Genomic DNA, 12,588 nt, shown 5'->3' with positions numbered 1-12,588 from the left:
CCACGACTTGGACGGACTCCACAGTGGGTCCGAACTCTGGATTTCACCTCAACCTGGTAACCTGGTCTTAATTTAACTAACAAAGCGCTGGGCTGTGTCTGTTGATGAAGATGGATGACAGGAAATTGTGGACCTCTCGGCGACTTAATACACGGTAAGAGGCCTTTTGTTTTATTTTATTTTATTTAACCCGCTAATTTGAATATTTCAGCTTTTTTTTTTTTTAAATCATCATTTATCTAAGCCATCTTTACTACCAGATCTCACATGTTTTCACTATTCTGCGTGATCGGATTTTTGTCTGTCTACCACGTTTTGAATACAGATACAGGTGTGCCACTTCACCTGGGTGGAGACCTCCAGACCAAACCGCGGATTAGCGCTGCTTTATCCCAACTCAAGAGGAGTTTCACTGATATAAGACTTGCATTTTACTTCAAGACCAAACAGTTTTATAAATGACTTTCAATAAGATTAATTACAATATGACATAATAAGAGTATTTTGCAAACGATTTATCCTTACCGTTGTTTTTTATCAGGCATCTGCGCAGTCACCTAATGTATTGAAAAGCGAGCCCCAGGTGAAGGTATATCATTACCTGGCCTGCCACCAGAGAAACTTTAACACAAACAGCTGTCAAAACAAACTATTTCAACGATTTAATATAACTTCACGTAAGCTTCCGACCTAGTTGAGATTAAGACATTTTCTTAAATCTTTCATCATTTAACGGTAAGTGACTTTAAAACGCCGCCAACAGGTGTTAACATTATTTCTTAGTATGTGTATGTGATGAGGCCAAAGTTCGTTCATGTATGCTTTCTATGCGGAAGTGGCGGAAAATCAGAAGCTTCTGGAGAATTAAGAAAAATTCACTTTGATTAAACTGACTGCTAAATCAGTTCTTTGCAGACATCTTGACTTTTTCACTATAGTGAAAACATGAACATTAAATCCTAACAGAAAGGTTTACAGGTGCATGCAATGATTTATAAAAGGTCCACAGCTTACAATTTTGGTTCTTATTTATCCAATGCTTGTTTTCCTGTTTAATGAAAGGTAAAGAATAATGGTTTAAACTATTTGAAGTGATCATTTATAAGACCCCAAGGCCAATGTTTTCAACTTCGACAGAAACTCAAACATCCAGTGACACTCCCCAGATATTTCTTGGGGACCCTGAAACATTCCCAAAGGGATATGTAATCCCTCCAGTGGGTTCTTGGTTTGTTCTGAGGTCTCCTACCAATTGGACATGCCTGGAAAGCCTCCAAGGGAAGGCAACCAAGAGGCACCTAATTTGATGAAGAAGCCAACAGAACCACATCATCTGCATGATCTGCAGATGCAACCCTGAGATTTCCAAACCAGCTTAAAAAATGGTGCTAACTGGCTGATTATATCACGGCCGATGCTCATGATCAATGACTGTCAAATAATGAATCTCATCTATGCCTCACTCATATAACGACCATCTGAACAAAAATTTGGTAAATGTGTCTGTATTTATTTCTTTTTGCATGGATTAATTCTGATGTGTAAATGCATGTGGGAAAATTGCATTCTTCTGTCATACTTTTGATGTTTTCGCTACATTGTTTAAAAGTAACACCAATGATACTGTTTGATAACCAGAAAATTCCAAAGATTCCCACCTCCCGGCTTTTTTATCTCAATATTCTGCAGATGGATGTTGTAAAGTGTGTGGTGGTTGGTGACAATGTAGCCCAAAAGACCCAGCTGCTCATCGCCTACACCTCCGCATCCAGGTCTCCCTCTGAATACATCCCCATGGTGAATCGCCTCTAATAACACAAACAAATAGATCAACACACTCTGAATCAACACACTCTTCACGTACTGTAGCGAGGTCACCATAACTGACATGAAAGTAACATTTGGCAAACTCACATGGACTTTTAATCACCAAAGCTGTTTCAGAGCCACAGCCTAACTTGGAACCAGTTCTTTCTGTTTTGACCCCAAAAGCACTGGCTTTTTGAGTTGGTGCTTCAGCAGCACCAACTCCTTACTTGTCCAGAGAAAAGATCTGCTCATGTCAGAGATTGAGGGTGGGGTTATGGAGACCAACCAGACCAAGTAAAATGTTGAGAGAGCCATGTTTAAAAATCCAGAGTCAGTGTAGCATCTGGTCCACTTATATCAAGAAAGAACTATAGAAAACTGACTTTGAACATGACTGTTGAATTTCTTCATAATTTCTTGCAGTTTAATATTTTAATATCACCAGCCGGCATCTGTGAACGCTGCTGTTCCAACTGGAATTCTGAACATTGTTGGTTGTCATAGAATTGCTGTCTGCTGTGCATTTGGTCCTGTAGGTGGCCATATATGGTGCATGCAATGTTCCTTTTTCCACTTATATATTAGAAGTTTGAGGTGTAAGCGACTCCGTGGTTTCTACACTCTGATTTAAAATGTGGCTCAGACTCATTTAAGCTCAACTGCTCATGCAAACTCTGGCTTTTTGGTTTGTTGAAGGGTGCAAATGAAATGTATAGTTTTGAAGAGTTATTGTAATGCTATCATGAAAAGGAGGACAATTCAATTACATGAAATGTCTCATAGATTGACATATTAAATGTAAAAACCAGTCATCAATTCAGAAATTCACAGCGTTGTAAAGAGGAGTGCTTTATGTGGTTTCCTCTCCTGCGTCGTCCAGTTTATCTGGAGCCTGTCTGTGCATACGGACCCTCATTAAAACCAAGCAAGTATCTGCAGGCTACAGCAGACAGCAGCAGGTCTGCATGTTGAAACTGTGTTCTGCAGATTATCTAACCCTGCAACTTCCTACCTTAGCTCACCTCCATGTTCTCAGAGCTCAGGTTAGCAGGCATGTTGGGACAGCACAGTCCCAACATGCAGGACGGTCCATGGCAGCTTCTTGAAGGTATGAGAGTGATGAAACGGGAGGGATAATTGAGCTGAGAAGTTTAACAGATTTTCTTATATTGAGAGCATTGAGCTTTATTTTACGTGTTTTTTTCTCCCAGTCCATTCAGTGATGGGGACATTTAAGGCCACTCCAAATTGTTTTAACAAAATTACACGAAAATGCTGGTTAACATTATTTTTGGCTGGATGAAGGAAGACTGTTTTAGCACATTTTTACACCTAACACTGTACTTATTATAATAAAGACATCAGTCTTGGCAGCTGTGTAGTTGTTTTACGACTGTCAATAAAACAGGCCTGACTTTAGACATTAAAACGCTTTGCACATCTCTGCTTTATTCAGTGAGTCGAGTAAGTGTGTTGTTGTTCTCATTAACCAGTGATGAAAGAACTGACCATAAAATCAGGTACATCTTCCTGTGTTGAAGCCAGAAAAGTAGCTACTCGGAAAAAACGTAAAACGACTACAAAAACTGGTGTCTGACTGATGCATCATTTATATTCTACTCAGGCCTGACAATGTGCAATAGTTCAGCATTTAAATTGGCATGATTTAATGTTCTGACACACCTGTATTCTGACTGCATAATGGACAAGTTAACTGTTCCTGAAAACCAAAGACACCACGTTTGTTTTGATTGAAAATTACATTGTGAGACATGTACTGACACCATTTTTCAGAACTTAATGCCATCAGGCGTCCTTACAAGTATAGTAAAAAATAGCTGTCGTATTAGCAAGATACTAACATGCCTTTTAAAGCCTGTATTTTCTGAAGAATTTCTGTAATCATTTGACTTTTTAAAGACCTTTTACTTACCTTTTTCCTGCTTCCACTCCACTTGTTTTCCAACCCACGTTTCATCTCCTCTCCCTCTGTCACTCTCAGGTGTATGACAGCTATACCGAGATTGTGAACATCGGTGGGAAGTCGTACGCTCTGGGACTGTTTGACACTGCAAGTAAAAATATTTCAAATTCTCTATTTCATTTATATATTTCGAACACAAGTGGAGCCCAAAGTGCTTTAGAGAGCAAGATTTGAAATAAAATGAATGATTATTAAAAGGAAACATCAAAACTATTATGAAGCAATTTGCAGCTGCTAACACTAATATGAAAAGCAATTAAAAAAAATATTTAAAACAAAAGTGGTAAAAGTAGCTATATAACAGCTGTCTGTTAGCTATAAGCTTTTCAAAGAACTGTGCAATCCAGCGTTCTGGGAGTGAAGAATTCTTGTGGAACATTGGAAACAATAAGGTATTTCTGATTAGGCAGAGTTCTGGCTGTTAAAGGCTTTTTATGCCATCTGAAGGATTTGATATTCTATTCCAAATTTTACAGGGAGACAATTATAGAGCTAAAACAAGAGAAATGTCCTCTGTCTTGGTGGTACCAGCACTTAGGGTAAACTGAAGGAAGGGAGTTATTTGGACATCCAGCTAAAATGGTATTATAGTAGTACAACCTAGATGTGCTGAATAGGAAATATGATTACTGTGATCCATATTTTGGTCATATAGTGTAAGGTCTTGAGACCTCTTTTAATACTTCTGCAAGCCAAAGGAATGCCGTCCAGAGTGACTCAAGCAGAAACTTACAGATCATCCAAGCCATTATGTCTCCCAGACAAACCTGTAACTAGCGTAACCAATTAGTTTCCTTTGGGTATCATAGATAGATAGAACTGGGTGTCATCACCATCACGATTACATGTCATGTTTTCTTATGATATTGCCAAAAGGAAATGTACATGGAGAGAACAGACTGCATCCAAGTCCAAAACCCTGTGGAACGCCATAACTAATTCTTGTATGTGTGGAGGTTACATCATTTACAAGAACCCCGTGGATTATATCTGATAGAAATGATTTAAGCCAGTCCAAATTCTTTGCTGCATAATTCACAGATCAGTGATGGCTAAAGCAAAAGGATAAGCAAAGGCAGAAGTGTATTAATAGATTAGCAACTGTTTTTGATATATTATGAGAGTGACAGTACAACCAACAGAGAAACATTTTCATCTCATTCATGCTGCGGCTACTTTTGATGAAGTTAAGCTCAGAGTGTTTGTGTGTCTTCTCCCTGTAGGTCAGGAGGACTACGACAGACTACGACCCCTCAGCTATCCTCTGACTGATGTCTTCCTTGTCTGTTTCTCCATTGTATCGCCTTCCTCCTTTGAGAACGTCAGAGAGAAGGTGCAGAGTTTCTGTAGTTTTTTTTTTGTGCATTTATTTCAATTATAAACAGCTTGATGGAAACACCTGAAATTAAAAACACTTACGTTCAACTAAGTGCAATGAACTCTGGCTCTACTGAAGTTCTCTGCTCTACTCTGTCACATCCATACCTTAAAACTGCAACCAGAGGAGGAGGCAGACATAAGTGGGGAAATTTAGAAAAATATGCAGTTTATCAAAAATAACATTTACGTGTGGAATTCAGCATCAGTAGTGTAGAGTATAAAGGGGGTTTTGGAAGGTCATGTAGAGCTCAAAACTAAAAAAATTAAATGCTGAACCTGGTGACAAGGTGGTGACAAGTGATCCCTGTCCACACCAGACAGCAGATAAGAGATCTGATAGGTTATAGTGCGCTGGAGCTCATGCTGCTAATGACCTTCACATCATCTGCAAATCAAAACTTTGGAAAAGATGAAAGCTACCTCGATGACTTGAATGTCTTATTATGGTAGTCCAGTTCTCATTAGTATGTCCTGGTCCCCCATTCTGGGCGACTTCCGAACCAGCATGGCTTCAATTCTATAAATCTCACTCATGTTATATCCAAAGTTGCTGGAAGTATACTATGGAGGGATTTGAACCACTGATCTTCTGTTTCCAGGGAGGCAACAATGCCTCTTCATAATATTTGCTCAGAGGTCTCAACTCAGCAAAGCACCAACTCAAAACAAATCGCATCTCTGCCGGAGCATGCATAAGATGGCAGGTTACCGTGGAGAGGAGGAACCCCCTTTTAACTGGAACTTTTTATCTAAAAGGAATGTTTCAAAGGTAGAGATGGAGTCTACATCCTAAACCCATAATGACAGCAGGCTTCATAAGAGAGGAGCCCAATAACTGAAGGCTCTGCCTCCCTTCCTGTTGGTTGAAGAGTAAGCCTGCAGTCTGAGAGTGAAGTGCTCTGTTGGGAGAATAACCAACCGTGAGATCTTTAAGACATAATGGAGCTTGGTCACTGAGAGCTTTATATGTGACGAGAAGAATTTCACCTCTTCTACAAGGATGGAGCCAGTGTTTGGTTTGTTCCTGGTCCTCCTAAAATCTTCTCATTTAATCAGGGACTTCTGATTAAACTCTTTCCCACTGTAAAAAATAAGTAGCCTATTCTTCTTTATCCATGTCTTGGTGTTTTCCAGGGTAAAAAAAAAAGAAGAATCTCATTAATAAATGAACGACAACTTCAAAAAGTTTAAAATCTAAATTTTGTAGCTCTACTTTGTATGGTGCTGTAGTTTCTAAATCTACAAACAAATAGCCCTGACCAGGAGCTTGTCTGTTGACAGTGGGTTCCAGAGATTTCACACTTCTGCCCAGGAACGCCCTTCCTGCTGGTCGGGACTCAGATGGAGCTGAGAGACGACAACACCACTCTGGAGAAACTGGCCAAGATGAAAGAGCAACCAGTGACCTATAAGAGTGGAGAGGAACTGGCTCGTGAGCTCAATGCTGTCAAATATATGGAGTGTTCAGCTCTCATACAGGTACAGATAATACAGAGGCCGAGAAATGTGTTGTGCCAGGTTTTTCCAATGAGAAACAGGTGTTTAAATATGTTAAAGGTTCTATTATTAAAGAGACTCTTAAGTAAAGGAAATGTCTTTCACAACATTTCACATTTCCCTGAATTCAAAGTGAACTCATAGGTAAACAAGGGGATAAGGGAGGTATCAGAGGGTGGGTGTTTGAGTGTGGAAACATGTCATTAACTACGCTACATTCATTACAAGATGAGACACATCTGGGTCTGGCTGCCTTCACACAGCTGCAACAGTGTGAACATCACAGAATCAAAGTGTTTTACAGAAAAGGTTCTGTAAAATACAATGATTGCCAATGAGAGGGGGGGGGGGGGTCATCAGTGGTGTCATGAAGCTTTCTAACATAAGTGAAAAGCTAAGTTTCACAGATTAGAAACAGCCATTGTAAAAGCATGATCACCTCTATTTTTGTGTTTTATTTGAGAACACGTAAGAGCATGCAACTGATCGTCAGAGCCTCCTACACGAAGTATGATGTACAGATTCCTCAAGATGGAGTGGTGCCAGACCATTTAGCGCTTTAAGAAAAACAGCAGTAAAGTCAATAGAACATGGCAAAGACTGGTGGTTTATAAACACACTCTTGTTCGTTAGAAAGGACATACTAAGAACAGAACTAATATTGTTCTGTGTATATTTATTACCTCATTGAATAGGATAAAGACTCCTGCTCTATTCCGCATTGCACGACTATGTGCAGGGATAGATTGAATGTTGTCGTAGGCAACAGGGGGTCATCTAGTGTTTTTTTTTTATTTTTTACCCCAACGTGAGGACACACAGCGAGGAGGCCTGACAATGCCGCTTGTTCTTGATGTTGGTTTGTTGTGTAGGAGCCCAAAGAGACAGCACCAGAGCATGTTTAAAAGCTGTAATAAGAGACTTATGCATTAACACAAGAATAAATGAGCCAACAGTACCAAAAACCTCTCTTAGTAAGTCAGAAGAGACACTATCTGTAGGCTGCAGATGTTTAACCATGTCTGTTATTAAAGAGACAAATACAGGTTCAATCTGGTCAATAATGGCTAAGATCACTTTTGCTTTTGTGTATCCAGATGAACAGAAAATGCTGGAAATCCTTGAAAACCACAGAAGTGTGTTCTGTCGATGTCATTAAACTTGCCCGAAGAAATCTATATATCTATTAATTACCTAAAAAACTATTTTAAAAAATGCTAAAACTCCAAACGTGTTTTTTTTCCCTAAATCTTAAAATGGAGTTGAAACATTGTTGCAATGTTTAAGAGTTTCTTTCTTAATTTGGCTGCTTCCTCTCAAGTTCTCTTAGCTCAAAGGTCAAAAATTAAACTCATCAGTGTTTCTTTTTCTCTAATTCTCAGAAGAGTTTGAAGAGGGTATTTGATGAGGTCATCCTTGCTGCTCTGAATATCCATAACAACAAACCCAAAAAGGGCTGCAGCCTCCTGTAGATGCCAGAAGGAGCAGGAGGAGCAGCAGGAGCAGCAGGAGCAGCAGGAGCAGCAGAAGCTGGAGGAGCAGGAAAGAGCCTAAATGGGAACAGAGGGAGGGTGGGTAAGATCAACATACGCTAAAATAATGCCTTAACCTTGTCCTAACATGACGAACACATTTGAAAAACACTGTTGAATAACACTAACCAGAAAACCGGTTTTAGTAAAAACAGGAACAGGTTGAGCTAAAGATAGGTTTGAACCACTGATGCCTGGAAGATATGAGCAATGGATGGAATCACGTTTGCGGCTAATACAGGAAACCATATTTCTAGAAATGATTTAGCAACATCCTTTTTTTATTTATTGAAATGTATGTATATGGCAGCTTTTCTGTATTCTGCAATTCTGTATGTTGACTATTTTCTAGAACGCGACCGTCACCAAGAGAAGAGGTTCAGAGAGAAAAATGAAAAACGCTTTTTGCACCTACACAGAAATTACGTTCTTCACAATAGATGCTCATATCCCAAATAAATCGTGCTCATTTCTTGAGAAAACTGGAAATTGATGTTTTCAGGCATCTCTTCTAGTGAGATTGATAAAGAAAAATATTAAGAAATTAAGAAAATATGTTTGAAAACTTACAATGTGCAATTAGAAAATACATTTTGATAAGAAACTGATATTAATCGATTGTCAATAAGAGTCAGCTTGGAACAAAATTCCTTGTGACTTTGCGTCCATCAAATAGGCGCCAGTCAGTGCTCTGCGTAATCTCCCTTCATCCAAATGTAAAACAAAGTCAGGTTGTCTCAAACAGTTGTTTTACTGACTTGAGCTTTACTCACTTTACAAAATGTTACACACATTTTTCCTCTTAGAAGTATGCAGCAGAATCATGTGCTTAAATGCATATTTGCAAAGATTTCCTGCCTCAGCAGAGCTGTAAAGCCGACGCTGCTGCCATCATGTAAAAGTGTCGCTTTCTCCTGAAATCAACAAGTAGGAATTCCTTGAATTCTCTTTGAGTCATCTGGCAACATGACAATTGTGGAATTATCACTGATTCACGTGGTTTTCTCTTTTTGTGTTGAGTTTCGCCTGTAGAGTGCCAACAGGTTTTATTTTACAAGCTCAAATGTCCTAATAATAATAATAATATTTAATAGCAAATAAAAATGATGCTCTACATTGAAAATTGAATTTAGAAAGTGGTGGGTGTTATTATAATAATAATAATACTTGGATATTGTTTCTAATCTTGACTCACCTAAATTTTATTCCCTCTCCTGGTTCCCTTGTTTATCATCAGCTAGTTATTAGTTTTCTTCGTCCCAATTCTTTGCTTTACTTGAGCAGAAATGCTTGATACTGTACAGTCATGCTGCTGTAAAAGATTGAACATTGTTGATGTGGAATGTGTATTTCATTACTGTTTAATCAGTTTTCATTTTCTTCCGATCACATGTACAAATGTCTATTCTGTTGTAGTCAAGGACAAGAAAAAATCCTCAATGTTCACATTCAAAGGATTTGTTTCCAAAGCATCGCAGTAGAAAAGCATCATTTCAGTGTTATCTTTTTTTTTCTCCCTGTAAGTTCTGGTCTTTTTCAAGTATCTGTGTAGCTTCTCCTTTAGTAAGATAGTATTTAGAACAATGTAAACTTTTTGTGCAGAAAATGCTGAATTATGTGAATTATTAAGGCAGTTGTACATCTGAATTAAGTTTAAAACCTGTTGTGAATTGTATTGAAGAAAAGAAAAAATGAAAGCATCACTTAAAAATGTAAACTCATCAAATTCATGAAATTAAATTATTATAATTAGAATATTATTATATAAAATAATCATTTAACAGTTAATAAAAGGGCATTAAGTTAAAAAATATGTTTTAAGATACTTATTTGTTTATCTCCTTTTTGAAAATAATGTTTTAATGGTTATTTAAAGCACTTGGTTAAGTGTGGAAAGAATTTTCTGATTAAAGTGATCATTAAAAATGTTAAAATATACCAATGTCACCTTCTTTATTTTCTACCTACATTCACTGTTAGCAGCTATAAGGTTGATGCAGTATTCGTTATTGAACACTAGGGGGAGCTGCTCCACTGGTTTTGAATGGCCTCGGTACATACAGTATGTAAATGACCTGAGCTCTTTTTGATTGGCAGTGTAAAATGGATCCTTCAGACAGACATGGCATGGAGGCTGAGAGCTGCTCATTCCTTTGTCTGAGTGATGGCAGCGACCGAGTGTGAATGAGATGGGAAAAATGTAACTCCTCATCCACCACAACCTGACCTCTGTTTTACTCCCGTCCTCTTCTTCAGCCCCTTTTTCCTGTCTTACATTTCTCGTTATATTTGCACCTCTCATTTCTTTTGTTTGAGGTCTTTGTGTTCGAGCCCTTTCAGCTGAACGCTCAAGTCAGCTTTCTTTCGCAACAGTTTCTAACCACAGTGCCCACGAGTATGAAGTGCAGGGACGTACCATCATTATTTCACCGTCTTTTTCTGGTATTTTATTTACACCTCTTCCCTCTGTCGTCTTGATTTGGGAACACAATTTTCAGACACAAATCTGGTTTAGTTTGATAGGCTTTTATGCAGTTACACTCAACCAAAAAATGGACACAGCCTTGTCCACCTAAAAACTTTCAGCTCCTTTCTTTTTAATGGTTAAATCTTGTTTCCATTTCTTGAAATCTCTTTTATGTGAAGCAGCATAGCGAATTCTTAAAGAATATAGTTGGCTAGATTTGCTGTCTGCTGGTCCTCTGAGGCTCCTGATCAGGGCATGTGTACAGAATGTTGTTTAGAAAAAATAATCGAATCAGTTCAGTTAAGGAGCTTAAGATAACATTCCCTCTACGACCTCCAAAGGCCAGATCACGACTGGGACTGGACACTGGAAACTTTTAATGGAGCTCTATATCTTATCAAACTGGGTGTTGGATCTGCACTGGTGCCTGATGGACTGTTTCAGTTCTACCATTCTGCTGAATCAGTATTTATCCCGGTTGAATTGTATTCTGTTCTTTACAGGATTATTCTTATCAGCAGACGTGGAGAGGCTCTGCTTTTGAAAGCTAAAACTGGAAGGTGTTATTTCATGAGAAGAAAATGACTGAAAAACTGAAAGAAATAAAACTGTCATGAACGTGTTTTTGTTTCTTTTTGCCGCAAACTAATGATTCTTTGTTGCTGCTGTAGTAGAGAAGGGAAAGAATCTGATTTAATTTGAATAACTTCTGAGTCTTATGGATAAAAGCAAACTTTTTCAGTTTTTAAGCTCATACTGTGATCTTAGGACAGTTTTATTGACCACATGAACTCTGTGCAACTTTTTAATGGAGTTCTGATGAAAGCCATGAAGTCAGGTTTCATGTATGTCCAAAATTATTTAATTTAAAGGTGAAACAAGGATAAGATGGAAGTTTAAAACTGCAAACTGTTTTCAGGTCAGTTTCAGTTTTAATTTGTACCACTTGATGAATCATTGCCAACTTATTGTGTTTCTGCGGCGGCCATCTTGTCTTATTGCTGATTCTGTGTCTGACACTTTGACTGCTGTCTGTCCCAAAGCACCTCACTCTCTGTTGTCCATTGGTTTGGCTGATGAATATTACTGGATGTCCATCTGACCTCATTATATGTACGTTGCCACGGGCAACCAGCATAGAGGCAAGGGAGGGGGGGTGAGGGATGGGAGATAGTTGCATTATGGGAAAGAAACCTGACCTGCCTCTTTATTTTCCTCTTTTTTTTTTTTTCTTCACTTGGAGGACGCCCACATATGCGCATACACATGCACGCATGTGCACACATGCAGCCATATACACAGTTTGTTTAAACAAAGATACATTAGAGTGGAGGCGTAAAGTCTGTTCATTGTGTCTGAACAACACATTTGTTTGTGGGTGAATGTAAAGAAAAAAACACAACATGCACAGATACACTTGCACACACTGTCTGTTATTGTTGAAAACAACACCAGCGCTGTGTGTGTGTGTGTGTGTGTGCGCGTGTGTACGTGCCTACTAACAGTTTGGACATTTGTCATGTAAACTACACAAAGAGATAAAGTCAGAACGTAACGGACACAAAAACAATGATGAACACACAAACATGTTCAGATAAACTGCCAGTAGCAGGATATGGATACACCAAAGCGAACATGCGACTTAGATAGTTTGGTTTGTGTCTGTGGTCTGTTTCCATGATCAATATCTGTTTTGAATTAGCCGTACAAACATTTGGGCACAACATGGTGGCTTTAGTTATGAGTAATGTTTTTGGAACTTTCTTGCGAATTAAACACACACCTTTAGAACCAGTACACAACTTCTTTTAAGCGCAGTTGTTTGTTCGGTTTTTGCTTTTGTGTGTTTGTGGTGTTTGTATGGTGTGTTAACTTCAGTGTTTCAGTGCTCCCTCTGTGTGTATGTGTGTGTGTAAGTC

At 38.6% G+C, this 12,588-nt stretch overlaps 1 protein-coding gene across 1 annotated transcript; it reads left to right on the top strand.

Annotated features, from left to right (window-relative positions):
- The first annotated feature begins 1,689 nt into the window (after positions 1 to 1,689).
- LOC140275573 (cdc42 homolog) lies at positions 1,690 to 9,978 on the top strand. Its single transcript, XM_072371089.1, has 5 exons — positions 1,690 to 1,797; positions 3,812 to 3,884; positions 5,017 to 5,126; positions 6,455 to 6,652; positions 8,053 to 9,978. The coding sequence occupies exons 1-5, from the start codon at positions 1,690 to 1,692 to the stop codon at positions 8,140 to 8,142; spliced, it is 579 nt and encodes a 192-aa protein (XP_072227190.1). The 3' UTR covers positions 8,143 to 9,978.
- The last annotated feature ends 2,610 nt before the right edge of the window (positions 9,979 to 12,588 follow it).

This window comes from Leuresthes tenuis, unplaced genomic scaffold, assembly GCF_036924035.1.
Source record: "Leuresthes tenuis unplaced genomic scaffold, fLeuTen1.0.hap1 SCAF_18, whole genome shotgun sequence".
Lineage (NCBI taxonomy): Eukaryota > Metazoa > Chordata > Actinopteri > Atheriniformes > Atherinopsidae > Leuresthes > Leuresthes tenuis.
Note: the sequence above shows the minus strand (reverse complement) of the source record. Positions and strands in the feature narration are given on the sequence as shown.